Below are 25,053 nucleotides of genomic sequence, written 5' to 3'. Positions count from 1 at the left end.
CATTGCCTGTAGCCATTCCATCAGCTGCTTGGGCTCTGAGCTCTGACATACCCTCCCTCAGCCTTCCCGCATTTTATGCAAACTCTGTTACCCCCTCCCCACCCCAACCCACTGAAAAGATGCCTCTTTGTCCAAACTACTGGTCTCCAAGCTCATTATAGCTGCGTGTGAGTATTTGCCGAACAATACGCCTGTGAATTGTGTGGAATGTTTTACTATCTCGAAGGCGTTATACAAATGCAAGTTGTGTTTACTCAGTTGTGGATGAAACTGAATGAGGTGACCAGTCGGGGTACCTGGGTCGGGGTACCTGGGTCGGGGTATCTGGGTCGGGGTATCTGGGTCGGGGTACCTGGTCGGGGTATCTGGGTCGGGGTACCTGGGTCGGGGTACCTGGGTCGGGGTACCTGGGTCGGGGTATCTGGGTCGGGGTACCTGGTCGGGGTATCTGGGTCGGGGTACCTGGGTCGGGGTACCTGGGTCGGGGTATCTGGGTCGGGGTATCTGGGTCGGGGTATCTGGGTCGGGGTACCTGGGTCGGGGTATCTGGGTCAGGGTACCTGGGTCGGGGTATCTGGGTCGGGGTATCTGGGTCGGGGTACCTGGGTCGGGGTACCTGGGTCGGGGTACCTGGGTCGGGGTATCTGGGTCGGGGTACCTGGTCGGGGTATCTGGGTCGGGGTACCTGGGTCGGGGTATCTGGGTCGGGGTACCTGGGTCGGGGTATCTGGGTCGGGGTACCTGGGTCGGGGTATCTGGGTCGGGGTATCTGGGTCGGGGTATCTGGGTCGGGGTACCTGGGTCGGGGTATCTGGGTCGGGGTATCTGGGTCTGTCACCTGTATCAGCCTGGAATTGAGAATTGTTCCTCACTGTTTGTCCCGCTCAGTTCAACAAAACAGAAAAGATCATCAAATCCAGTGAAAATACAAGAGGGTGTCAGTGTCACATTCTGTCTAATGTTTGTTTTGTGTTCAATCAGTACATTCTTTTAGAGCCTGTCTCCTCCATTTCTCCTGTTTTAGATCAAAACCTTTTCAATAAAGTGGCCTTTGAAAATCAGCCAATGTTAATCCTGAATCGTGGTTTGAAAATTTGTTTTCTCTTTTCTGTTCAAGTATCCTTGGGTTGTTCTGTAGTTGCAGAGAAACCTTCAACCCATCTAACCCACCTATCCCATGTAACTCCTTATGGTAGGGTCGCCAGCTTTGAGTGTATTGCAGGACAGTTCCTTACATGACCTTCCACCCTGAGCTGATACCTTTTCCCACCTTTAATACTTGACAAGATCCAAAGTGGAATCTCGATGTTTGTGTTTGAATCCTCATTATTTGATGGCTTTGATACCTCACTCCCACCTCCCATTCCATCCCCTCTAATTCATTCATGTCCAAAACATCTTTCCAACTCTGTCTTGACTTGACTCAAAGGCTACGTGTTAACAGCTTTCTGGGGTAAAGAATTGCAAACAATGAGAAGAGATTGCTGATCTCAGTCTGAAATGGCCGTCCCATCATGGCCTGCTGGCCATGCTGTCATTTCCGCAGTCAGATCAGACTCTCAGTATTGACTCCACCTGAGTCTCTCACATGTTTCTACATCTTGGTGAGAACCCCTTTCCCGAGTGTGCCCAATCTACCCCACCCCTCATCATTAAGCCAGTGCAGTTTGGCATCTCAATGAGATAATGGGTGCCCGGCAGATCAGTTCAATGAGGATGGTAGCAACAAATAAGCCGGTTGTAGGAGTAGACCATTGGGTCCCTCAGGTCTGCTCTGTCTTTTGATCATCGTCACGTGAAGAGGTGACCAATCAGCTGTGGCTGCAGGATGTTGGAGTCTTCTATCACCACGGTAACACAAAATTACCAGATGACTCCTCCCCACTGTGGCCGCTCTCTGGTAGATTTGAGAGTTGGTTGGGTCTGCCCTGATAAGGCAAAGTAATGTTCACCCAACACAGGTACCAGGCAATGACCATCTCCCACAATGGGGGAGCTAACCATCGCCCATTGATATTTTCAATGGCATGACCTTGACTGCCAACATCCTGGGGGGCATCACTGTCTACAAACTAAACTGCACTACCATTGCTATCCAGGGGTTTGTGCCCTGGGTTAGTGCCTGTGGGTCAGGGTTAGTGCCCATGATTTGGGGTCAAGGTTCAGATCAGGGGTTCAGTTTGGTTAAGGGCTCGAGTGAGGTTTAGGATTTGGGTCAGGATTAGATATAGGCTCATTGCTTCAGATTGAGTTCAGGTTTAGGGCCTTTCTGCGGCCAATCAGAAAGAGAACACACTTTTGATGACCTGTTGTTTAATTCCCTCCTCTTACATTACCAGTAACTCCCCTCCCCTCACACCAATACTTCCAAACTAAAGGGGCAAACACTATGGGAAAGCCTTCTCTTTTTCCGTTTTCCTGATGGTAGTTCTTTTCCTTGTTGGTTCACAGTATTCCCACTGGGATTTCTCATTCATTCCTGGAGTTTCCTGTCTAATCCGGCAGTTCTGGTGCCCCCCTCGTCTTCTCACAGACACCGAGTCCTATCAGCCAAGTCCCTCCAGATTGGAATCTTTGCCAACAACAACAATTTGCATTTGTATAGCAAAAACTTTAAGCTAGTTTTCTCCCAGAAAGGGGACAGGCTGGTGTGCCAATCAGTGACACGTAATAGTTCACCTCCACAATTTAGCCTAGAAAGGAGTTTGGATCTAAACAGCTTTGGTGAATACAAACCAGAATTTGTATTAAACATCTACAAAAGGACATTACTGTGGATTAAACATTGTATGAAACCAGCAGAGAGTGCAGTAAAAGACACAGCCCTGAGTTTACACACAACGTTTCCCCAGCCCCTGATAAACACTGACTGGGTCAACACACAGGAGTAACACTGTCACAGCTCATTAAACAATCACCAGTGGGTCCTGATACCACCCACCCCCCCCCCCCCCAAAAGGTTCACATTGTACATGGGGGAGGTTCTGAGCATGCTCACTGTGAAACACGCTGCCATTAAAAAACATGGCAGTGCCCAAATAGGCACAATAATGGAGGATACTGGACAATTCTAGCAATGCTGGCAGGAGCACTGTCAAGGCACCACATGGATGTGTATCGTGCATACGGTGTACGTTGTCCACTGAGGGGTTACCATCCATCAACAGAGGGAGTCTCAAAGGAGAGTTTTTAAAATTCATTCCCAGGATATGAGCATCTCTGACTGGGCCAGCATTCATTGTCCACCTCTAATTTGCCCAGAGGGCAGTTAAGAGTCAACCACATTGCTGTGGGTCTGGACTCAAGTTTAGGCCAGACCAGGTAGGGATGGTAGATTCTTTCCCTAATGGACATTAGTGAACCCGATGAGCTTTTCCAATATTTGACAATGGATTCATGATCATCATTAAACTCTTAATTCCAGATTTTTATTGAATTCAAATTCACCATCTACCGTGGTAGGATTTGAACCCAGGTCCCCAGGACATTACCTGGGTTATTGAATGGACAATCCAGCAATAATACCATTTGGCCTTTGTCTCCCCTTATTGCCCGTCCCTAGTTGCCCCTTGAGAAGGTGGGGGTGAGCTGCCTTCTTGAACCGCTGCAGTCCATGTGCTGTGGGTTGCCCTTAGGGAGGGAATTCTAGGATTTTGACCCAGCGACAGTGAAGGAATGGTGGCATATTTCCAAGTCAGGATGGGGAGGGGCTCAGCGGGGAACTTGCAGGGGGTGGTGTTCCCATGTATCTCTGCCCTTGTCCTTCGAGATGGAAGTGGTCATGGGTTTGGAAGGTGTTTTCTGAGGATCTTTGGTGAATTTCTGCAGTGCATCTTGTAGATGGTACACACTGCTGCTACTGAGCATCGGTGATGGAAGGAGTGGGTGTTTGTCGATGTGGTGCCAATCAAGTGTGGGCTGCTTTGTCCTGGATGGTGTTGAGCTTCTTGAGTGTTGTTGGAGCTGCCCCCATCCAGGGCAAGTGGGGAATACTCTGTCACACTCCTGACCTGTGCCTTTTAGTTGGTGGGACAGGCTTTGGGGGGTCAGGAGGTGAGTTACTCACTGCAGTATTCCTGGTCTCTCATCTGCTCTTGTGTTTATACAGCAAAGCCAGTTCAGTCTCTAGTCAATGGTACCCCTCCAGGATGTTCATAGAGGGGGATCCAGTGATGGTAATATCATTGCATCTCAAGGGCTGATTGGAAAATTGTCTCTTATTGGAAGTGGTAATTGTCTGGCAGTTGTGTGGTGTGAATGTGACTTGCCACTTGTCAGCCCATGGCTGGATATTGTCCAGATCTTGGTGCATTTGAACACGGCCTGCTTCAGTGTCTGAGGAGTGGTGAATGGTGCTGAACATGATGCAAACATCAGCAAACATCCCCATTTCTGACCCTATGATGGAGGGAAGGTCATTGATGAAGCAGCTGAAGATGGTTGAGCCAATGACAAAGAGAATAAAGGAATCGATGTTCTAACAGCCCTGTGACGTTCTGATTATGAATGAGTCAAACACCTTACAGTTTCTTCCCAAGAACTTCTCAATGACTATGCCGCTGTCAGAACAGGAGCGAGTGATCTGCTCTCAAAATAAATAAAACTCTCAATTCATAACTGCATTAATGTCGGACATCATTAAATCACTCCAAAGTGAAGGTCAGGCAATGACACTCTCAGAAGTATGACTGATGGAACCGTGATTTTCACTTAAATAGAACAAAGAATTGTGGGATGCTGGAAATCTGAAACAAAAACTGAAATTGGAGGCCCGAGGAAGGGTCACTGGATTCAGAACATTAACTCTGCTTTCTCTACACAGATGCTGCCAGACTGACTGAGTTTCTCCAGCAATTTCTGTTTTTGTTTACAATACTCCCTTGGTGTCCGCCCTGGATACAGCTGGGAAATATATTTTCTCACTGAAAGACATTTCCTCTGGCCAGCTGTTCTCGGGTTGACAGAAATAATCAGCAACACAGACGGAATCCTGGTTTTTAGATTTAAAAGCGCCTGATAAGTAAAATATTCCTCAGTACAACAAGTGCTGATGTGATGACTCCTGGAAGTACTGTGTCAGGCCAGGGCTTAGCTTTCCTCAAGATCTATCAGGGACCTGATGTGGTTGATAGGGAGGGACAACTTGCATCATTTGTAGCATCTAAGGCAAAGGATAGAGTTTACAAACCAGAGCAAACTTGGGAGACATTTCCACACACAAGGCATGATGGGTGTTTGGTGCATGTTTCTCCAATAGCAATCGATATTGGGTAAAGTGTTAATTTTAAATCAGAGGTTTCTGGAAGCTGAAAATATGAAGAGCTATCACCTGGGTTAGGTCAGAGATCAGCCATTATCTCAGTGAGTGGTAGAACAAGCTTGAGGGGCTGAATGGCCTCATTTTATCCCTAGAATTCGACTTGAAGCAATACAATGATAGAACCTAATTGACATAAATGGAAATAAAAAGTGCTCAGGTCACCACCCCCACCTTACAATGGCTACCACACATCACAATCCACACACGCATCCACATGTTAATAAATACTGAGATTAATTCCATCCTCAGGCTAATAAACACTTTGGATAAAACCTGATGTTAAATAATTGTTACCGCACTATAGAAAGGGTATTAGTGCATTTAGTAACAGGAGGCAGAGGGTGGTGGTAGAAGGCGATTTGTGTGACTGGAGTGTAGGTGTGCAGTCATGTACCATAGGGATCAGTGCTGGGTCCCTTATTGTTTGTGATATCCATAAATGATGGAGATGGGAATGTGGGAGGGACAGTGATAAGTTTGTGGATGATACAAAGATTGGCCAGGTGGGTGCCAGAGGAGGAAGGTGTTAGATTACAGGAGGACATGAATGGATGTGGTAGATGGCAGATCAGTGGAAGATGGCATTTAACCCTGATAAATTTGTGGTGATACACGTTGGAAGAAGGAACAAGGACTTCCTCAAAGAATAGCAGGACACAAGGAAGCTCAGAGGAACAGAGGGATTTTGGGAAGCTTGCCCACCGACCCCTGAAGGTGGCGGCACAGGTTAATAGAGGTGTTAAGTGGCATATGGAACATGCGGCGATGCTGTCGCTTTAAGAGGTTATTTTGTCCTGATTTTTTGAAGAGAGGTTTTAAGACAGAGTTGCAAGTACTCGGAAAGCCAGTAAACAGCTTGTGAGGGTTTGGTTTTTTCTAAAAGTTGCAACAATAGAGGCAGCATGGCTGGGTGTGGCCAGTTCTCACAGACCATGATTTCTCTTTTTTTGTTGTTGTATTTAGAGTTAGCTTTAAGCAGTTGCTGTTGTTGGCATGAAGCAGTGGAAGCTCCTTTTCCCTCGATAAACTGGGAGCGTTCTTCCTTGACAGTTAGATTGTAAAATGAAACAAAATCTCTTTCTGAATTTGCCTTTTTGCCAAAGGGTGTATTTATGGGATGTTAGTATTACTATATCTATTATACACTTATGGTTGCCAATGGAGTTAAGGTGTTCTAAGTTCTTCTTTCTTGTGTTGTATTTTAACAACAGTGTATCTCAGTCGGGCCTGCAGGGGCTGACTGGCCCTCCTAGTCACCGCCCATTTTAATTCCCCATCCCACTCCCTTTCCAACATGACCATCTTTGGCCTCCTCCATTGCCACAACGAACCAAACCACAAATTGGAGGAACAACACCTCATCTTCCTCCTGGACAGCCTCCAACCCAGAGGGCTCAACATTGCGTTCTCCAATTTCAAATAAGCTCCCTTCGCATTCCCTGTCTCCCTTCCCAGGCCCTCCCCCTCTCTCCCTATACTCCCTGCCACCAACTGGATTCATTCTTCCCATTGTCCAACCAGGTTGTACCCTCTACCTGTCTTCACCTATCCCCACTTCACCACCCTTCCCCCCCCCCACTCCCTTTATCTGCAGCTCCCCCCCACACCCACCCCCCAGCCCTGAAGAAGGGGTACACCCGAAACATTGCCTTCTCCACCTCCTGATGCTGCCTGGCTTGCTGTGTTCTTCCAGCCTCCTGCCTGGCTATTCCTCCTTCCTCTGGCAGCTCATTCTATACACGTACCACCCTCTGCATGAAAACATTGCCCTTTACGTCCCTTTTATATCTTTCCCCTCTCACCCTAAACCTATGTCCTCTAGTTCTGGACTCCCCGACCCCAGGGTAAAGACTTTGCCTAATTACCCTATCCATGCCCCTCATGGTTTTATAAACCTGTATAAGGTCACCCCTCAGATTCAGGGAAACAGCCCCAGCCTGTTCAGCCTCTCCCTGTAGCTCAGATCCTCCAGCCCTGGCAACATCCTTGTAAATCTTTTCTGACCCCTTTCAACTGGCTCTTCCAGTCTTACCAATAACCACCCTGAATATAATTAATGGTTGTGGTACTGTGCTCACGTCCCTGTCTCTGGGATACTAGTCTCAGCTGCTGGTTGTGTTAGAACAAACTGGAACATGTTGTTTAAATATCGGTACACTTCCACTGTTCACATTAACAATGCCCTGAGAGAAGAAATTCCCCAGCCCTGGTTTTAAATGGCAGACCCCTTATTCGGAGAGTGTGCTCTTTGTTTTAGCTAACCCCCCAGCTCTGGGTGAAGGGCTAATGAACACTCAGTCTGTGCCCTGTGAGGCCCCCTTGGAATCAGATATGTTTCAAAGCCATCATCTCTCATCCTTCTCAACTCCAATGGATCCTGGGTCCCTCCGAGCCCAGCAGCCCCCACAGGATAGGCTTCATTACCCCGGTAATGAGCGAGATGGTATTGTTTAAATCCAATTCCCTGACACTGACTGGGTTGCAATATCTTTAAATCAGGTTTGTGGTTCAAACTGATCATTGCAGAAAGGTCTTGCTTCGTTCAGCTGCCATCACATTAAAATTTAGCTTTAAAATAAACAAGGTTAGAGTGGTGCTGGGAAAACACAGCAGGGCAGGCAGCATCTGAGGAGCAGGAAAATCGACGTTCCGGGCAAAAGCCCTTCATCAGGAGGGTTTCATCAAGCCCGTTCCTGATGAAGGGCTTATGCCTGAAATGTCGATTTTCCTGCTCCTCGGATGCTGCCCGACCTGCTGTGCTTTTCCAGCACCACTCTAATCTTGACCCTAATCTCCAGCATCTGCAGTACTCAGATCTGCAGTACACCTGTAAAATAAACAGCCTGCCTCAAAGTAATACTCTCCTTTCTCTTTTAAACTGAGAGTCAGTTAACAAGCAACAGTTAATTTTAATAATCAGAAGAAATGAATCACAGTACAACATTAGCAGAGTCTAATAAAGTCCGATTAACGCCATGTTAACATTCTCATTTGTTGCCGTGGAGTGTCTGGTGTAATTTCCTGATGAACCACACAGCTGGAACTCTGTGTAACTGGCTCAGATATTGGCCCGGAACTCTGGCTTTACCAGGTAGGCCCACATGCTACTGTACGGATGGACAAGGCTCGTTGGCTGCTCCTTGCAGTCCACCATGGGCTTCCCTTCATTGGCCCATTTCACCAGCCCCCCCTCCAGGTTGTAGACTCTCAGTGACCTGCGCAGAGTCTGCCCAGCATTACTCGCCAGAAACTCCAACAGCTTCTGTGCCACTTTGGACGAGCGATATCCCACAGTGCAATAACAGATCACCTCCCTCTCCTCGTTACAATCTGCAAACGACAGAAAAACCAAAGAAATCCCGGTGTAGGATGACGAGTAAAGCCATTATCAGGACAGCTGTAGACTCCAAGAAAATATCAGCGTTGGCAGCAAGCTGTGGAAAACCACCAGGTTCCCTTCCGATCAATCACCCCTAACATGCCCTTCAATCCCACTCCATCCCTGGATCCTCAATCCCATTGGAGGCCCCAAACCCACTGTTTTCTTGGATCTTCCAATCCCACTGGATTCTCAACTCCACTGCCTCCATGGCTCCCCAATCCCACTGGATCCCCAAAACCCACTGTTTTCTTGGATCTTCCAATCCAACTGGATCCTCAATTCCACTGCCTCCATGGATCCCCAATCCCACTGGATCCCTTAAACCCACTGTTCTTCCAGATCTTAATCCTACTGTTTTCCTGGATGCTCAATCTTACAGAATCTTCAAACCCACTGTCTCTATGGATTCCTAAAGGCAATGTCTCCTCTGGATCTCTAATCCCACTGGAGCTACCAAACCGACCCACCCTGGATCCCAAATCTGACTGGTTCCCCAGTCCTTAATGCTCACACCTACGGTCTCCTCCATGATCCCAATCTGCCCAGAATCAGTTGCTGTTTGACCTCAGACTGTCTCTCCACTCAGCCGGGGAAAGGAAGAGGCAGCAGCAGAAGAGGAGGGGGGGAATGTCAGGGAGTCGGAGGAAAGGTGAGGGAGTGAGCTTGGAGGGGAATCACAAGGGAGGAAGATCATTAGGAGTTGGTGAGAGGGAGGAGGAAGGAGTCAAAGGCAGAGCAGGATGGAGGAGAGGAAGGGGAGCAGACGAGGGGGGTGAAGATTCGTGAGCAGACGAGGGGGGTGAACGCGGGTGAGATTGTGCAGTTTGATGGAGAGACAAAGAAGAGACAAAGGAGAAAATTAGGTGTGAAAAAGAAGGGACTGAGGAAATGAAAGTGGAAAGTGGATGGGGAGCGAATGAAGGGAGTGAGCAAGAGGAAGGGAGAAAGGGATGGGGAGAGATGTGAGGAGAAGGAGAGAGAGGTGAGGAATGAGTCATAGAGTGTTAGAGCATGACGTAAAAGTTTTCCAAACTAAACTAGTCCCACTTGCCTGCGTTTGGCCCATATCCCTCTAAACCTTTCTTATTTATGTACCTGTCCAAATCTCTTAAATGTTGTATCGACCACTTCCTCTGGCAGTTTATTCCACACATGAACCACCCTCTGTGTGAAAAGGTTGCCCCTCAGGTCCCTTTTAAATCTTTCTCCTCTCACTTTAAACATATGCCCTCTCGTTTTGAAATCCCCCACCCTCAGGAAAATACCTTTGTTGTTCAATTTAACCATGCCCCTCATGATTTTACAAAACCACAATAAGGTCATTTCTAAACCTCCTACATTCCAGTGAAACAAATCCCACCCTATCCAGCCTCTCCCTATAACTCATACCCTCCAGTCCTGGCAACATTCTGGTACATCTTTTCTGAACTCTCCCCAGTTTAATCATATCCTTCCTATAGCAGAGCGACCAGAACTGCACACTGTACATCAGAAGTGGTCTCACCAACGTCCTGTACAACATCAACATGACACCCCAACTCCTACACTCAACGGTCTGAGCAACCATTCCAAAGTGCCTTCTTAACCATCCAGCCTACCTGTGATGAACTTGCAAAGAATTATGTACCTGAACCGCTAGGTCTCCCTCCTTATTTCCAACAGAGACAATGGGGAAGAGATTGGAAAAAAGAGAGGTCAGAGAGATTTTGTAAACCCCGAGGAGACACTGAGCAGAAAAGCCTTTGTTGACCACCGTGAGGACAGATAATGTCCTGGATATTATCACAGAACTCTGTCTGTTACTGTAACTCTTAAAGAAAGGAGTTATCTGGGAGAAACAGAGATCCCGTTTAGATAAACACACGAGCTCTCTCTCCAAGGCAAAACACCCTATTCAACTGGGAAACAAATGAAAGAAAGGAACAGGGAGACAGAAGAGATGGAGAGAGAGAGAGAGAAAGAGGGGAAAGTACAAGACCTCAGGCTGGAGAAGGGAAGGACAGTCAGAATCGGAAAGGGGCAGCACAACATAGTGTCATGAGGAACTCAGGATATCCTCTTCAGACTCTGGCCTGGGACCCCATCTGCTCTGTTGCAGAGAGTGTGCACTCTAACCCCATGCACTCTCCCAGGCTGGAGGCCTGTCTACAAAGCAGAGAGCCAGAGGGGACAGGAGCCCCGGGATGGGCATTAGACTGCCCCCTACCTGCCAGGCCCAGCTCCTTGGTCAGATGATCCATGTCACTGGTGTCTGGGTCAATGCGAATGGCTCCCTGTAAGTGGCTGACCTCGTATTCAGCCGTACTCCGGACATCCTGAAACAACATGGAGACATTGTTAGGGCAAAGACAGGAAGGTGAGCTCCAGCTCATCTGTACCACTCTGGCTCCAACTCAGATCTTGTCCCGGGAGGGTTTGATGGGGACAGTGTAGAGGGAGCTTTACCCTGTATCTAACTCCGTGCTGTCCCTGTCCCGGGAGTGTTTGATGGGGGAACAGTGTAGAGGGAGCTTTACCCTGTATCTAACCCCCATGCTGACCCTGTCCTGAGAGTGGGGACAGTTTCAAGGGGCTATACTTTGAGTTTAAGAGTTGAAGGAGCTTTACTCTGTATCTACTCTGATGAGCCCACGATAATGGTTAATGTGTAGGAGGGTAACTCTGGAAGGGAACAGGAGTGCAGTGCTGAAGTGAAAGCTGTGAGGAATGAGGAGCTGGTCCTGTGTTGTTTGGGGTCACTGCTGCTTTCGGAAAGATCCAGATTGAAGCCTTTCATGGTGTGGCTCTGTTTGGAATGGTAATGTCCCTTCTCAGAGTGATCTGCGGGTGTTTGTACAATGATTGCATTGTAATTACCGGGCAAACACTGAAAGACAGCTAATCCCACCTCAGTGTCTAATTATAAATAGCCACTCTGTACTTGACCAATGTATTTGTGTAGATTGATGCCAGGTTTTGTCATCGACACACGTCATGTGATGGAAACAGCCAGCAAGGAAAAGGGTCAGGGAGTGTGGGAACATCTCCGAGATGAAAGCCAGTGTCTCTCACACACACAGACACAGACAGAAGCTCATATCTCATCTTCAGCTCTTTAGACTGGACACATTCAATCCAGGCAGCACCACCATTGGTCACAACACTCTCGCAGACCAGTTGTTGAACTGAATACAAACTGGGTCACGGGGGGACGCCTGGTCCCAGGCTCAGGGCAGATTAATGAGCTGGACGACAGTGTAGGCACACAGTGTGCTATCACAGAGCAGGGTCAGGGGTGAAGACAAGGTGTCACAATTACTCAGTGAGACTGAAGAAATGAAAACACTGATGTGGAGAGAGATATAAAAGTTCTGAAAGGGGGTTATAAAACATTACAGATGCACTAAACCATACATGGATGTTTATGATCGCTGCTTAATACGTATATGCAAATTCATGATGTATCTACAACACAGATGTGGAGGGGTCAGTGTTGGACTGGGGTGGACAAGGTCAGAAGTCACATGACACTAGGTTATAGTCCAACAGGTTTATTGAAATCACAAGCTTTCAGAGCGCTGCCCCTTCATCAGCTGCAGTGTCTGTTGGACTATAACCTGGTGGCATGGGACTTCTGACATTCTACAACACAGAAACAGACCATTCAGCCCATCTACTCCTTGATGGTGTTCCTGCTATACACAAGCCCCCACACACGTCTCCCACCCTCTCACCATCTCCTTTTAATGTTTTCTTCCTCGTGTTTATCCCCTTTCAGTATAACAGCGGGATCTACGTGGACCATTCCCTGTGGGCGCAGCTCCCACTTTCTCAGGTTGCTTTGCAAACATGCAGTGACTGGTAATGGCAACCTGATCCTCACTGAAAAGCCAGAGACAGTTAGAGAGGGACCCTAACCCCAACCTTAACCCAGCAATGGGGCTAACCAAATTATACAGCCTGCTCCTTCAGCTCTTTGTATTAGACAGAGACTGGGGCTCGACCAGCCTGCACTGACAGGACATGACAAACAAATCTGCTGTTCGATGTGCTTGTGTAATGAGATAGCACTAACCAAACAATTCTGAGTGAGCTAACCATTACACTAAGAACCAGTTTAAGATAACCAGTTGATTGTTATGTGGCTCATTCTCATATGCCAGAAGTGATATACGCTCAATTGCAGGGACCTATTCTTAAGGGGAACTTGCCCCTTTCAGGGGTTTGGGGAGTGACCAGTTGCTTATTGCTTTCTTCATCACCATGCCTCAGCCAATCAGAATCAACCTGCCAGCCAATCAGCAAATTGCAGTGATTGCTTGAAATGTGGCACTCTTGTGTGTGGATCCTGATGGGAGCAACACAAGAGATTTCATCCACATGTCTCTCTCTCTCTCTCTGTTCAGCAATACCATGGATTGTTGATCAAATTAATGTTTTAGATATATATAAACCATCCTTCCAACTTATAAACTTTATATAAAAGAATCACTCAGTGCTTATTACCAGCAACAGGATCTGGTTCCGATTCTCTGCCATCTGCTGCTCAGTGCTGTCTGAACTCCGGTCTTGCACTAAGTTAAAACTCTTTCGAATCCACAGGATCACAAGCTCCATTCTCTCAGCAGCGAGGACTTCCACGTGGAACTGAGGGGAGAACAGGATCTTAACATTGTGTCAGAAGGGATTGGTGAGGAGAAACATGTTAACACTCACTGCAGGAATCTACAGGGGACCAGTCCAGGATACATGAAAGCACATGAGGAATGTTGGTGATCTGCAGAGAGAGAGAGAGAGGGAGAAAAGATAGAGAGGAGAGAGAGAGAGCCAGAAATAGAGAGAGCTAGAGAAAGACAGTAAGAGAGAAAAAGAGAGTGAGAAAGAGAGCGCGAGATAGAGAAACAAAAAAATGGAAAAAGAGAGAAAGAGAGAGAGGAAGGGAGAGAAAGTGAAGTAGAGAGAATGACAGAAAGAAAGCAAGAGATAGAGAGAAACATCCAGACATAAAGCAAAGTCAGAGACACACACTGAGCCAAACAACACTCTGCTATTGTCCTGTGGGTCCCCATCAGATAAACCTCCCCATAGAACCTTACAGAAATGATACAGCAAACAGAGCCTGAGATGTCAGGATAGGTGACTGAAAAACCAAGCAGTATCTTTGAACAGGATCTTACAGGATCGGAAATCGGAATGGTTTGGGAAAGGGGTGGTATGGAGCTCAGGGCCCTTGACAAGGCCACCAGTGCTGGAACAATTAAAATCAGCACAGGAGGAGCACTCTGCCGCTAATGCAGGACATCACACAGATAACCAGAGGTGAGACCACTGAAGGATTTGTAAACAAGGATGTGAATGTTTAGAATTTATTGAACTGGGAGCTAATGTAGGACAGCAAGGACAGGGAGCAGTGAGAGTTAGATGTGGGCAGCAGTGTATCAGATAAGTTGAGGAAGATGGAGGCTGGTGAGGAGAATTCACGGGATAGTTAAGGTTAGAGGTGAGTACGGCACAGATGAGGGGTTCAGCAGCAGATAGGGCAACCCCCGGGGTGGGGGGGGGGGGAAGGTTTCAGGAGTAGAAATCAATAACAGACAGGGCATGAGGGCAGAGGTTCAACTCAGGGTCAAATAGGGTGGTGAGGTATGTGCTCAGCTGAGTACATTAAAATAAAACACAGGGTAATTTCTGTCCAAATTGCAGGCTCAAAGCATAAATACACATTAAACTGCACCCTGTAGATAGCTGCAGCTGATTGCGTGCAAGAGCAAGACGCTGAATCATATTTAATCACAAGGATTCTCCAAGTAATTAGTGAAAGAAACAAAAGTAATGCAAGGCGCAATGTTTTCACGCACCGAATGGGCAGCACGGTGGTTCAGTGGTTAGCACTGCTGCCTCCCAACACCAGGGACCTGGGTTTGATTCCACCCTCAGGCAACTGTCTGTGTGGAGTTTGCACATTCTCCCCGTGTCTGTGTGGGTTTCCTCCGGGTGCTCCGGTTTCCTCCCACAGTCCAAAGATGTGCAGGTCAGGGTGGATTGGCCATGCTAAATTGAGCCCATAGTGTCCAGGGATGTGCAGGTCAGGGTGGATTGGCCATACTAAATTGTCCCGTAGTGCCCAGGGATGTGCAGGTCAGGGTGGGTTGGCCGTGGGAAATTGTCCCATAGTGCCCAGGGATGTGTAGGTTAGGGTGGATTGGCCGTGCTAAATTGAGCCCATAGTGTCCAGGGATGTGCAGGTCAGGGTGGATTGGCCATACTAAATTGTCCCGTAGTGCCCAGGGATGTGCAGGTCAGGGTGGGTTGGCCGTGGGAAATTGTCCCATAGTGCCCAGGGATGTGTAGGTTAGGGTGGGTTGGCCGTGCCCAGGGATGTGCAGGTCAGGGTGGATTGGCCATGCCCAGGATGTGCAGGTCAGGGTGGATTGGTTGTGCCCAGGGATGTGCAGGTTAGGGTGGATTGGCCATGGGAAATTGTCCCCGTAGTGCCCAGGAATGTGCAGGTCAGGGTGGGTTGGCCGTGCCCAGGGATGTGCAGGTCAGGGTGGGTTGGCCGTGGGGAGTGCAGGGTTAGAGTAGTGGATGGATCTGTTTAGGATGCTCTTCAGAGGGTTAGTGTGGACTTGATGGGTGAATGGCCTACTTCCACACTGCAGGGATTCTACAAACGCACTGTCTGAGAATGTACAGAAGGCAGGTTAAGTTGAGACTGGTATAATTGTTCATTTGAGGAGACAGTGCAGATATGATGTGCCAAATGGCCTCCTCCTGCACCTTAATGTTTCTTCTGAATGTGAAAACAACAATGTGTAGGGTTAATAGGCAACAGGCAGGAAAGTGGTGATAGTGAAGAAGGCTTTCCTTTATTGGTCAGAGTATTAAGTATAAGAGTTGGGAGGTCATGTTGGAGCTGTACAGGACATTGGTTAGGCCACTTTTGGAATACTGTGTGCAATTCTGGTCTCCCTCCTATAGGAAGGATGTTGTGAAACTTGAAAGGGTTCAGAAAAGATTTACAAGGATGTTGCCAGGGCTGGAGGGTTTGAGCTTTTGGGAGAGGCTGAATAGACTGGGGCTGTTTTCCCTGGAGCATTGGATGCTGAGGGGTGACCTTATAGAGGTTTATAAAATCATGAGGGTCATGGATAGGGTGGGGCAGTCCAGAACTAGAGGGTATAAGTTTAAGGTGAAAGGGGAAAGATTTAAAAGGGACCTAAGGGGCAACTTTTTCGCACAGAGGGTGGTGCGTGTATGGAATGAGCTGCCAGAGGATGTGGTGGAGGCTGGTACAATTTCAGCATTTAAAAGGCATCTGGATGGGTATATGAATAGTAAAGGAAATGGCCCACGTGGTGGCAAATGGGACTAGATTGATTTAGAATATCTGGTCGGTATGAACGAGTTGGACCGAAGGTTCTGTTTCTGTGTTGTATATCTCTATGACAGTATGTGGGGGGCCAGGATACACATTTCACAATGAACCGCCCTCTGTGTGAAAAAGTTGCCCCTCAGGTCCCTTTTAAACCTTTCTCTTCTCACCTCAAAAATATGCCCCCTAGTTTTGAACACCCCCACCCTAGGAAAAAGACACTTTGTCTATGCCCCTCATGATCTTATAAACCTCTATAAGGTCACTCTGAACCTTCAACGCCCCAGGGAAAAAGGTCCCAGCCTCTGCTTTTAACTCTTTTCTGAACCCTCTTTAATTTAATAATATCCTTCTTACAACAGGGCAACCAGAACTGTACACAGTATTCCAGAAGGGGTCTCAACCTACATGCGGTATAACTTCAACATGACGTCCCAACTCCCATACTCAATAGTCTGAGCAATGAAGGCAAAAATGCTAAACACTCTGTGAGGTGACTGTCCTGTGTCAGTTCGGCACCCTCTCTGAAAAAGCGAACCTTAATTTTATTCGTTCAAGAATCGGGAACGATCCAAATAACCTCTGTTGTGCTGCTCACATACTTGGTGGGTGTGTCTCAGTAGATTAGATTAATTCCAATCTGAACCCAGTAAGTCACTGTGTCAGTGATCAGCTCCCTTGACATGAGAACATGAGGTGCCTGAGTCACATCCAAAATACTAATGCCTCAAAACCAGACAAGCCATAAAACATTTTGCCACAATTTATTAAAGCAAGTACCTTCAATGTCCGAAATCTTCCTTAGGCCTAATCGAAAACTTCAACGCAGAGCAGGAGACGATAATAAAATCCAAAGAGGTGGGATTTAAGATATGGGAAGGGCGTGGATTCCAAAGGTAGAAGGTGAAAATGCAGCAAACATTCTGACAACTTCTGTGGAGAGGAAGAGGTTGAGGCGGGGGGGGGGGGGGGGGGGTTCGAAATAACTGCACAGAAGCCAGTATCCCATCATCAAGTCACTCTTAATTTACTTGTACACTGACTGTAGCTAGCTAGATCAGAGTCAGTCCCCTGCCTGAGGAGATTCTAAATCCTCTGATTATATTGGTCAGCCATGGGTTCCTGATTGGCCCAGGTTAACAACCCCAATCAAGGATCTCATAGTCAACAAGATCCACGTGGTTCCAATCACTACAAGGGGTAAATATTTGGCATTCAGGCTCAGTTTCAGAGCTTCACATACCTCAAACACAACAGCATCTGGAATTATCCCTATCCTATTTTGGATCACATGGGCATAGGAGCAGAAGGAGGCCATTCAACCCATCAAGTGTGCTCCACTACTCAATGAGAGACAGAGGAGGGTGGGAAAACGCAGCAAGCCAGGCACCATCAGGAGGTGAAGTCAACGTTTCGAATGTAACCCTTCTTCAGGACTGGGGGTGGGTGTGGAGCGAACTGCAGATAAAGGGGGTGGTGGGGTCAGGGTGGGGAAGTGGGGGAAGGTGAAGATAGGTACAGGGTACGATCTGGTTGGCCGATGGGAGGAATGAATCCGGTAGTTGGCCAGGAGCAGTGGAAGGGAGGGGGAGGGGCTGGGAATGGAGTCGGGGATGGGAAAGGAGGTTATAACTCAATGCAGATGATGGCTGATCTGATAACCTTTAGCCCCAGTTCCTTGTCATTTCCCCAGATCCATTGATTCCCTAACCTTTCCCGAGAATGTGTCTCCTCTGCAGCAGACCCTGAGCCTGTGTTCACCACATTCTCTAAACTTCTCCACATGGTCAGGGCAGTAATGCAATCATCCCAACCCCAGATTCTCCTACAACAGGATTCCTCTGATCGGCATAACTTCCCGCTCCTTCCCCGGGGACACTCCTCCATCCCAGGGGGCAGCAGCACTACCTCTAGTGACCCTCCAGCCCGGGAGGGGGGGGGGGGCCGCACCACCTCCTCCTGATGGTCCTCCAACCCAGGGGGCAGCACCACCTCCTCCTGATGGTCCTCGAGCCCAGGGGGCAGCACCACCTCCTCCTGATGGTCCTCGAGCCCAGGGGGCAGCACCACCTCCTCCTGATGGTCCTCGAGCCCAGGGGGCAGCACCACCTTCTCGTGATGGTCCTCCAACCCAGGGGGCAGCACCACCTTCTCGTGATGGTCCTCCATCCAAAGGAGCAGCACCACCTCCTCCTGATGGTCCTCCAGCCCAGGGGGCAGCACCACCTCCTCATGATAGTCCTCCATCCAAAGGGGCAGCACCACCTCCTCCTGCTGGTCCTCCAGATCAGGGGGCAGCACCACCTCCTCCTAGTGATCCTTCATCCTAGAGGGCAGCAGTTCCACCTCATAATGATCATCCAGCCCAGGGGGCAGCACCACCACCTCCTAGTGATCCTCCAGCCAAGGTGGCAGCACCAGTTCCACCTGATGGTCCTCCAGCCCAGGGGGCAGCACTACCTCCGCCTGTTGGACCGCCAGCCTAGGGGGTAGCAACACTTCCTCTTAGTGATCCTCCAGCCCAGGGGGCAGCACCAGCTCCTCCTGACAGTCCTCCTGAAGGGGGCAGTACCACCGCCTCCTGATGGTCCTCCTGACCAGGGGGCAGCACCACCTCCACCTGATGGTCCTCCAGCCCAAGGGGCCACACAACCTCCTCCTCATGATCCTCCAGCCCAGGGGGCAGCACCAGCTCCTCCTGACATTCCTCCTGATGAGGGGGGCAGTACCACCTCCTCCTGATGAGCCTCCTGACCAGGGGGCAGCACCACCTCCACCTGATGGTCCTCCAGCCCAGGGGGTCGCACAACCTCCTCCTGATGGTCCTCCTGGCCAGGGGGCAGCACAACCTCCTCGTGATGATCCTCCAGCCCAGGGGGCCGCACAACCGCCTCCTGATGACCCTCCAACCCAGGGGGCAGCACCACCTCCACCTGATGGTCCTCCAGCCCAGGGGGCAGCACCACCTCCTCCTGATGATCCTCCAGCCCAGGGGGCAGCACCACCTCCTCCTGATGGTCCTCCAGCCCAGGGGGCAGCATCACCTCCTCCTGATGGTCCTCCAGCCCAGGGGGCAGCACAACCTCCTCCTGATGGTCCTCGAGCCCAGGGGGCGGCACCACCTCCTCATGATGATCCTCCAGCCCAGGGGGCAGCACCACCGATTCCTGCTGGTCCTCCAGCCCAGGGGGCGGCATCACCTCCTCCTGATGGTCCTCCAGCCCAGGGGGCCGCACAACCTCCTCCTGATGGTCCTCCAGCCCAGGGGGCAGCACCATCTCCTCCTGATGGTCCTCCAGCCCAGGGGGCGGCATCACCTCCTCCTGATGGTCCTCCAGCCCAGGAGGCAGCACCACCTCCTCCTGATGGTCCTCCTGGCCAGGGGGCAGCACAACCTCCTCGTGATGATCCTCCAGCCCAGGGGGCAGCACCACCTCCTCCTGATGATCCTCCAGCCCAGGGGGCAGCACCACCGATTCCTGCTGGTCCTCCAGCGCAGGGGGCGGCATCACCTCCTCCTGATGGTCCTCCAGCCCAGGGGGCCGCACAACCTCCTCCTGATGGTCCTCCAGCCCAGGGGGCAGCACCATCTCCTCCTGATGGTCCTCCAGCCCAGGGGGCGGCATCACCTCCTCCTGATGGTCCTCCAGCCCAGGAGGCAGCACCACCTCCTCCTGATGGTCCTCCAGCCCAGGTGGCGGCATCACCTCCTCCTGATGGTCCTCCAGCCCAGGGGGCAGCACCACCTCCTCCTGATGGTCCTCCAGCCCAGGGGGCAGCACCACCTCCTCCTGATGGTCCTCCAGCCCAGGGGGCAGCACCATCTCCTCCTGATGGTCCTCCAGCCCAGGTGGCGGCATCACCTCTTCCTGATGGTCCTCCAGCCCAGGGGGCGGCATCACCTCTTCCGGATGCTCTTCATTTGGAAGCGGCCGCCGGGAGCAGCGAGAGGTTTGCGTGCAGCTGGTTAGTTCTATCCGTTCTGGTGATTGAATTGACGAGAAAGTGCTGTAACTAGTACCGATAAAGAGACGGGTCGGACCTGGTTAATTGAAGTTGTTGTTAACACCGAATCTGTTTGAGCGGGAGGTGGAGAAACGAAACAAACAATGGCGGCCGCAGCAACCGCCATGGAGACAGGTGAGGAGCGGAAGTCAATGGCTTGCGAGCGGGGCGGAAGTGTGTGACCCTGTGGCTGAGCGGGGCGGAAGTGTGTGACCCTGTGGCTGAGCGGGGCGGAAGTGTGTGACCCTGTGGCTGAGCGGGGCGGAAGTGTGTGACCCGGTGGCTGAGCGGGGCGGAAGTGTGTGACCCTGTGGCTGAGCGGGGCGGAAGTGTGTGACCCTGTGGCTGAGCGGGGCGGAAGTGTGTGACCCTGTGGCTGAGCGGGGCGGAAGTGAGGGTCTTGATACTGGGAAAAAGGAGATTTTGCTGCTAATTGGCTAAAGGTAATAATGACGAAAGGAGGAGATTAAACCTCTCGAGTGATTGGCTGTGTAGATTCGATGGGTTTGTTTTGGTATTAATTGAGACTGTGGAGAAAGTGAGGACTGTGACGTTGCGACCTTGAACATTTCTTCCTCCACCTCCGCGCCCACTTTTTCCATCCAGACTCCCACCTCCCTTAAGGACTCCTTCTCCCACCTCCAGCACAACCCATCCACCTGGACACCCTGTGCTGGTCTGTTACTTCATTTCCAAATGCTGCTGTGACATAGACCGCCTCAACCTGTCAACCTCCCTCACCCACTCCAACCTCTCACCTTTGCAATGCGCAGCCCTTCAGTCCCTCCGCTCCAACCCAAACATCATCATCAAACCAACAGACAAGGGGGCGCAGTGGTAGTTTGGCGCACCGACCTCTACACTGATGAAGACAAGCGCCAACTCTCAGACACCTCCTCCCAATGCCCCCTTAACCCCGACCTCATCTCCCATCACCAAACTATCCTCTCCCAGATCATAGCTGTAGAAAGCGGTCATTTGACTGCTCAAGCATACTCTGCCATTCAATAAGACCGTGGCTGATCTGACTGAGGTCTCAACTCGACTTGTCTGTCTGACTTCAGCCATTCTCAATCAAAAATCATTTTACTTTATATTTTATATGTAATGACTTGGGTTGAAATTGTGCCATCAGGTGACAAGTAACGTGTCCTTTTTCTCTCTCTCCCCCTCATTATATCAGAGGAACAGGCAAAACTGCGATTTCAGGTGGAGCTGGAGTTTGTACAGTGTCTGGCGAACCCAAACTACCTGAACTGTAAGTGTCAGTGGGATCCTCCTGGGTAATTGTAAAGTTGCTTAGCGTTCATTAGCAGAGGGATTGAATTCAAGAGTCGTGAAGTGATGTTGCAACTGTACAGGACTTTGGTTAGGCCACATTTGGAGTACTGTGTGCAGTTCTGGTCGCCTCACTTTAGGAAAGATGTGGAAGCTTTGGAGAGGGTGCAGACAAGATTTACCAGGATGTTGCCTGGAATGGAGAATAGGTCGTACGAGGATAGGTTGAGAGTGCTAGGCCTTTTCTCGTTGGAACGGAGAAGGATGAGGGGTGACTTGATAGAGGTTTATAAGATGATCAGAGGAATAGATAGAGTAGACAGTCAGAAACTTTTTCCCCAGGTACAACAGAGTGTTACAAGGGGACATAAATTTAAGGTGAAGGGTGGAAGGTATAGGAGAGATGTCAGGGGTGGGTTCTTTACCCAGAGAGTGGTGGGGGCATGGAATGCGCTGCCTGTGGGAGTGATAGAGTCAGAATCTTTGGTGACCTTTAAGCGGCAATTGGATAGGTACATGGATGGGTGCTTAAGCTGGGACAAATGTTTGGCACAACATTGTGGGCCGAAGGGCCTGTTCTGTGCTGTATTGTTCTATGTTCTATGTTCTATGCTGTTTGCAGCAAAAATGTTGAAATCACTGACCTTCATTTCAGCTCCCAACAGGAGTATCTCTCCTTTGTGCCTCAGTTAACAGATCAATGTCGTTGTCAGTCTCTTAAAGATTGTCTGTGATCAAAACAGAGTTGGGCCCATGGATGGAGATTGACTGAGAGGGAAGTGAGTCTCCCCTGGTATAGGAGCCCTGGGTGTAGAAGGGGAAGTGTAGGAGGCACTGAGCACCAAAGTGTTGCAGACAGAGACCCGGCTGCTTCAGTGAGGTGTAACCCAGCACCAGGTGCAATGTACTTGAAGACTATAATAGTTCCACTCACCTTGGTGAAGTGATGTCCATGGTGACAGGGACCACCTCCCCTTGTGTCCTGGGGTGGTCCTCCCTGGTTAACAGTATCATTCTTTCTTTAACACTACCGTGGTGTTAGTGACAATACAATCATTTTTTGTTTTTTCGATGTGGCAGTTTTGGCACAGCGAGGGTACTTCCGAGACCGAACATTTGTCAATTACTTCAAGTATCTGCTGTACTGGAAGGAGCCGGAATATGCCAAGTACCTGAAGTAAGTATCCACCCCAGGTGATGCCTCTGCCAGGGAAGGGGATTGGATAGCTTTTCACCTTGATCTGTGTCACAAGATTATTATCCAGGATAACCCCAACTGCCATCCGTTCCACTCCTGAAGGCTCTTCACTCGGGTAAAATGCATTCAGTCAAATTATCCAACACGATCTGTCAGAAATGAGAGGAACACCCCCATCAAACACTCCCAGGACACGGACAGCACGGGGTTCGATACAGAGTAAAGCTCCCTCTACACTGTCCCTCATCAAACACTCCCAGGACAGGGACAGCATGGGGTTAGATGCAGAGTAAAGCTCCCTCTACACTGTCCCCATCAAACACTCCCAGGACACGGATAGCACGGGGTTAGATACAGAGTAAAGCTCCCTCTACACTGTCCCCCATCAAGCACTCTCAGGACAGGGCCAGCATGGGGTTAGATACAGAGTATTTGTGCAAGTTTTCCCCAGTGTTTCCTGAAGTTCCCTTCCATTCCCTACTCTCTATCCCGCTCTTACTCCACGCTTTCCTCTTGTCCCTGCAGCCTCTGTCGAGACCTCTCTATCAGAACATAGAACAGTACAGGCCCTTCGGCCATCGATGTTGTGCCAGCCTTTTATCCTACTCTAAAATCAGACTAACCCACATCCCCTTCATTGTACTATCATCCATGTGCCTATCCAAGAGTCGCTTAAAGGTCCCCAATGTATCTGGCTCTAATATCGCTGCTGGCAGTGCATTCCACACCCCCCCCCATTCTCTGTGTAAAGACCCTCCCTCTGACATCTTACCATAATCTTCCTCCAGTCACCTATTATGCCCCCTGTGATAGTCATTCCCACCCTGGGAAAAAGCCTCTGTCTATCCACTCTATACCTCTCCTCTTCTTGTACATCTCTATCAAGTCAACTCATCCTTCTTCGCTCCAATGAGAAAAGCCCTAGCTCGCTCCACCTTTCTTCCTCAGGCATGCCCTTCAGTCCAGGCAGCATCCTGGTAAATCCCCTCTGCACCCTCTCTAAAGTTTTCACATCCTCCCTGTGATGAGATGACCAGAACTGAACGCAATATTCCAAGTGTGGTCTAACCAGGGCTCTATAGAGCTGCAGCATAACTCGCGGCTTTTAAACTCAATCCCCCTGCTAATGAGAGCCAACACATTATATGTCTTCTTAACAACCCTATCAACTTGGGTAGCAACTTTGAAGGGACTATGTACATGGACCCCCAAGATCTTTCTGTTCCTTCATACAGCCGAGAATCCTGCCTTTAACCCTGTATTGTGCATTCAAATCTGACCTTCCAAAGTGAATGACTTCACACTTTTGCAGTTGGAACTCCATCTGTCACTTATTAGCCCAATTCTGCATCCTGTCAATGTCCCTTTGCAACCTACACCAGCCCTCCATACAATCCACAATTCCAGTCTGTGTCTCACTGTCTGTAGGTTGAAAGGGCCTGTGCCCGAAACGTCGAATCTCCTGTTCCCTGGATGCTGCCTGACCTGCTGTGCTGTTCCAGCAATAAAGTTTCAACTCTCACTGTCTGTGCCTGTGTGACAGGTATCCCCAGTGCCTCCACATGCTGGAGCTGCTGCAGTATGAGCATTTCCGCAAGGAGCTGGTCAACGCGCAGTGTGCCAAGTTCATCGATGAGCAGCAACTACTGCACTGGCAGCATTATTCCCGGAAACGAGTGAGGCTGCAGCAAGCACTAGCTGAGCAACAACAGCAGAACATCACACCCAGCAAGTGAGAGGATTGCACCCTGGGGGTGAGAGAACCCTGACAGGATGTGTGAGGAAGCCTGATCCTGAAGTGATAATATACAGACATTTAATGCAGTGGCATTGAGGAGGTCCTAGGGAGATGCAAGGACAATCCTCCCCTCTGTATCTCTCTTACATGGAGCACAGATTAACAGACAGGATTGAGCTGTGAGTCTCCTATTCAGGCCTGGACTGATTGTTGTATGTGAAGCATTAATGTAGTTGCGTCTTGGACTGAAGAAGCTAAATTCATAAAGATTCATTCTGGAAAGTTAACTTAGATGGCACAGAGCAGATCACAGCTGCAATGGGAATGTTAGTTTTTAATATGTGAATAAATAGTGTAATGTCACAAGGATACACATGTGTGTTAGAGTTGTTTGTGAAATAATAAACCCAGTGATTACTACAATGTCTCTGTGACTGTATAAAATTTGCAAAGAGAGTACTGGTGGGGACAGGTCTGTCACTGTATAACACTGGGGGTCAGTACTGGTGGGGACAGGTCTGTCACTGTATAACACTGGGGGTCAGTACTGGTGGGGACAGGTCTGTCGCTGTATAACACTGGGGGTCAGTACTGGTGGGGACAGGTCTGTCGCTGTATAACACTGGGGGTCAGTACTGGTGGGGACAGGTCTGTCACTGTATAACACTGGGGGTCAGTACTGGTGGGGACAGGTCTGTCACTGTATAACACTGGGGGTCAGTACTGGTGGGGACAGGTCTGTCGCTGTATAACACGGGGTCAGTACTGGTGGGTACAA

General features: G+C 49.5%; 2 protein-coding genes across 3 annotated transcripts; one reads left to right on the top strand and one right to left on the bottom strand.

Moving 5' to 3' along the window:
- Nucleotides 1-8,204: 8,204 nt before the first annotated feature.
- On the bottom strand, nt 8,205-17,933 carry LOC122563861 (uncharacterized). Of its 2 annotated transcripts, XM_087977154.1 has the most exons (4): nt 16,837-17,933; nt 13,188-13,328; nt 10,909-11,017; nt 8,205-8,650 (listed from the first exon to the last, which is right to left on the bottom strand). In XM_087977154.1, the coding sequence occupies exons 2-4, from the start codon at nt 13,296-13,298 to the stop codon at nt 8,379-8,381; spliced, it is 492 nt and encodes a 163-aa protein (XP_087833280.1). In that variant the 5' UTR covers nt 13,299-13,328; nt 16,837-17,933; the 3' UTR covers nt 8,205-8,378. The 2 variants fall into 2 exon arrangements, with proteins under 2 accessions (XP_087833280.1, XP_087833282.1); XM_087977156.1 differs by lacking the exon at nt 16,837-17,933 and having other exon boundaries at nt 13,188-14,755.
- Nucleotides 17,934-19,978: 2,045 nt separating this feature from the next.
- med31 (mediator complex subunit 31) lies at nt 19,979-24,698 on the top strand. The gene is made up of 4 exons (XM_043718060.2): nt 19,979-20,196; nt 21,245-21,319; nt 22,420-22,516; nt 24,081-24,698. The coding sequence occupies exons 1-4, from the start codon at nt 20,166-20,168 to the stop codon at nt 24,271-24,273; spliced, it is 396 nt and encodes a 131-aa protein (XP_043573995.1). The 5' UTR covers nt 19,979-20,165; the 3' UTR covers nt 24,274-24,698.
- Nucleotides 24,699-25,053: the final 355 nt, after the last annotated feature.

Source organism: Chiloscyllium plagiosum, unplaced genomic scaffold (assembly GCF_037043375.1).
Source record: "Chiloscyllium plagiosum isolate Xiang-an unplaced genomic scaffold, Cpla_swu_hap1 HiC_scaffold_31, whole genome shotgun sequence".
NCBI lineage: Eukaryota > Metazoa > Chordata > Chondrichthyes > Orectolobiformes > Hemiscylliidae > Chiloscyllium > Chiloscyllium plagiosum.
Note: the sequence above shows the minus strand (reverse complement) of the source record. Positions and strands in the feature narration are given on the sequence as shown.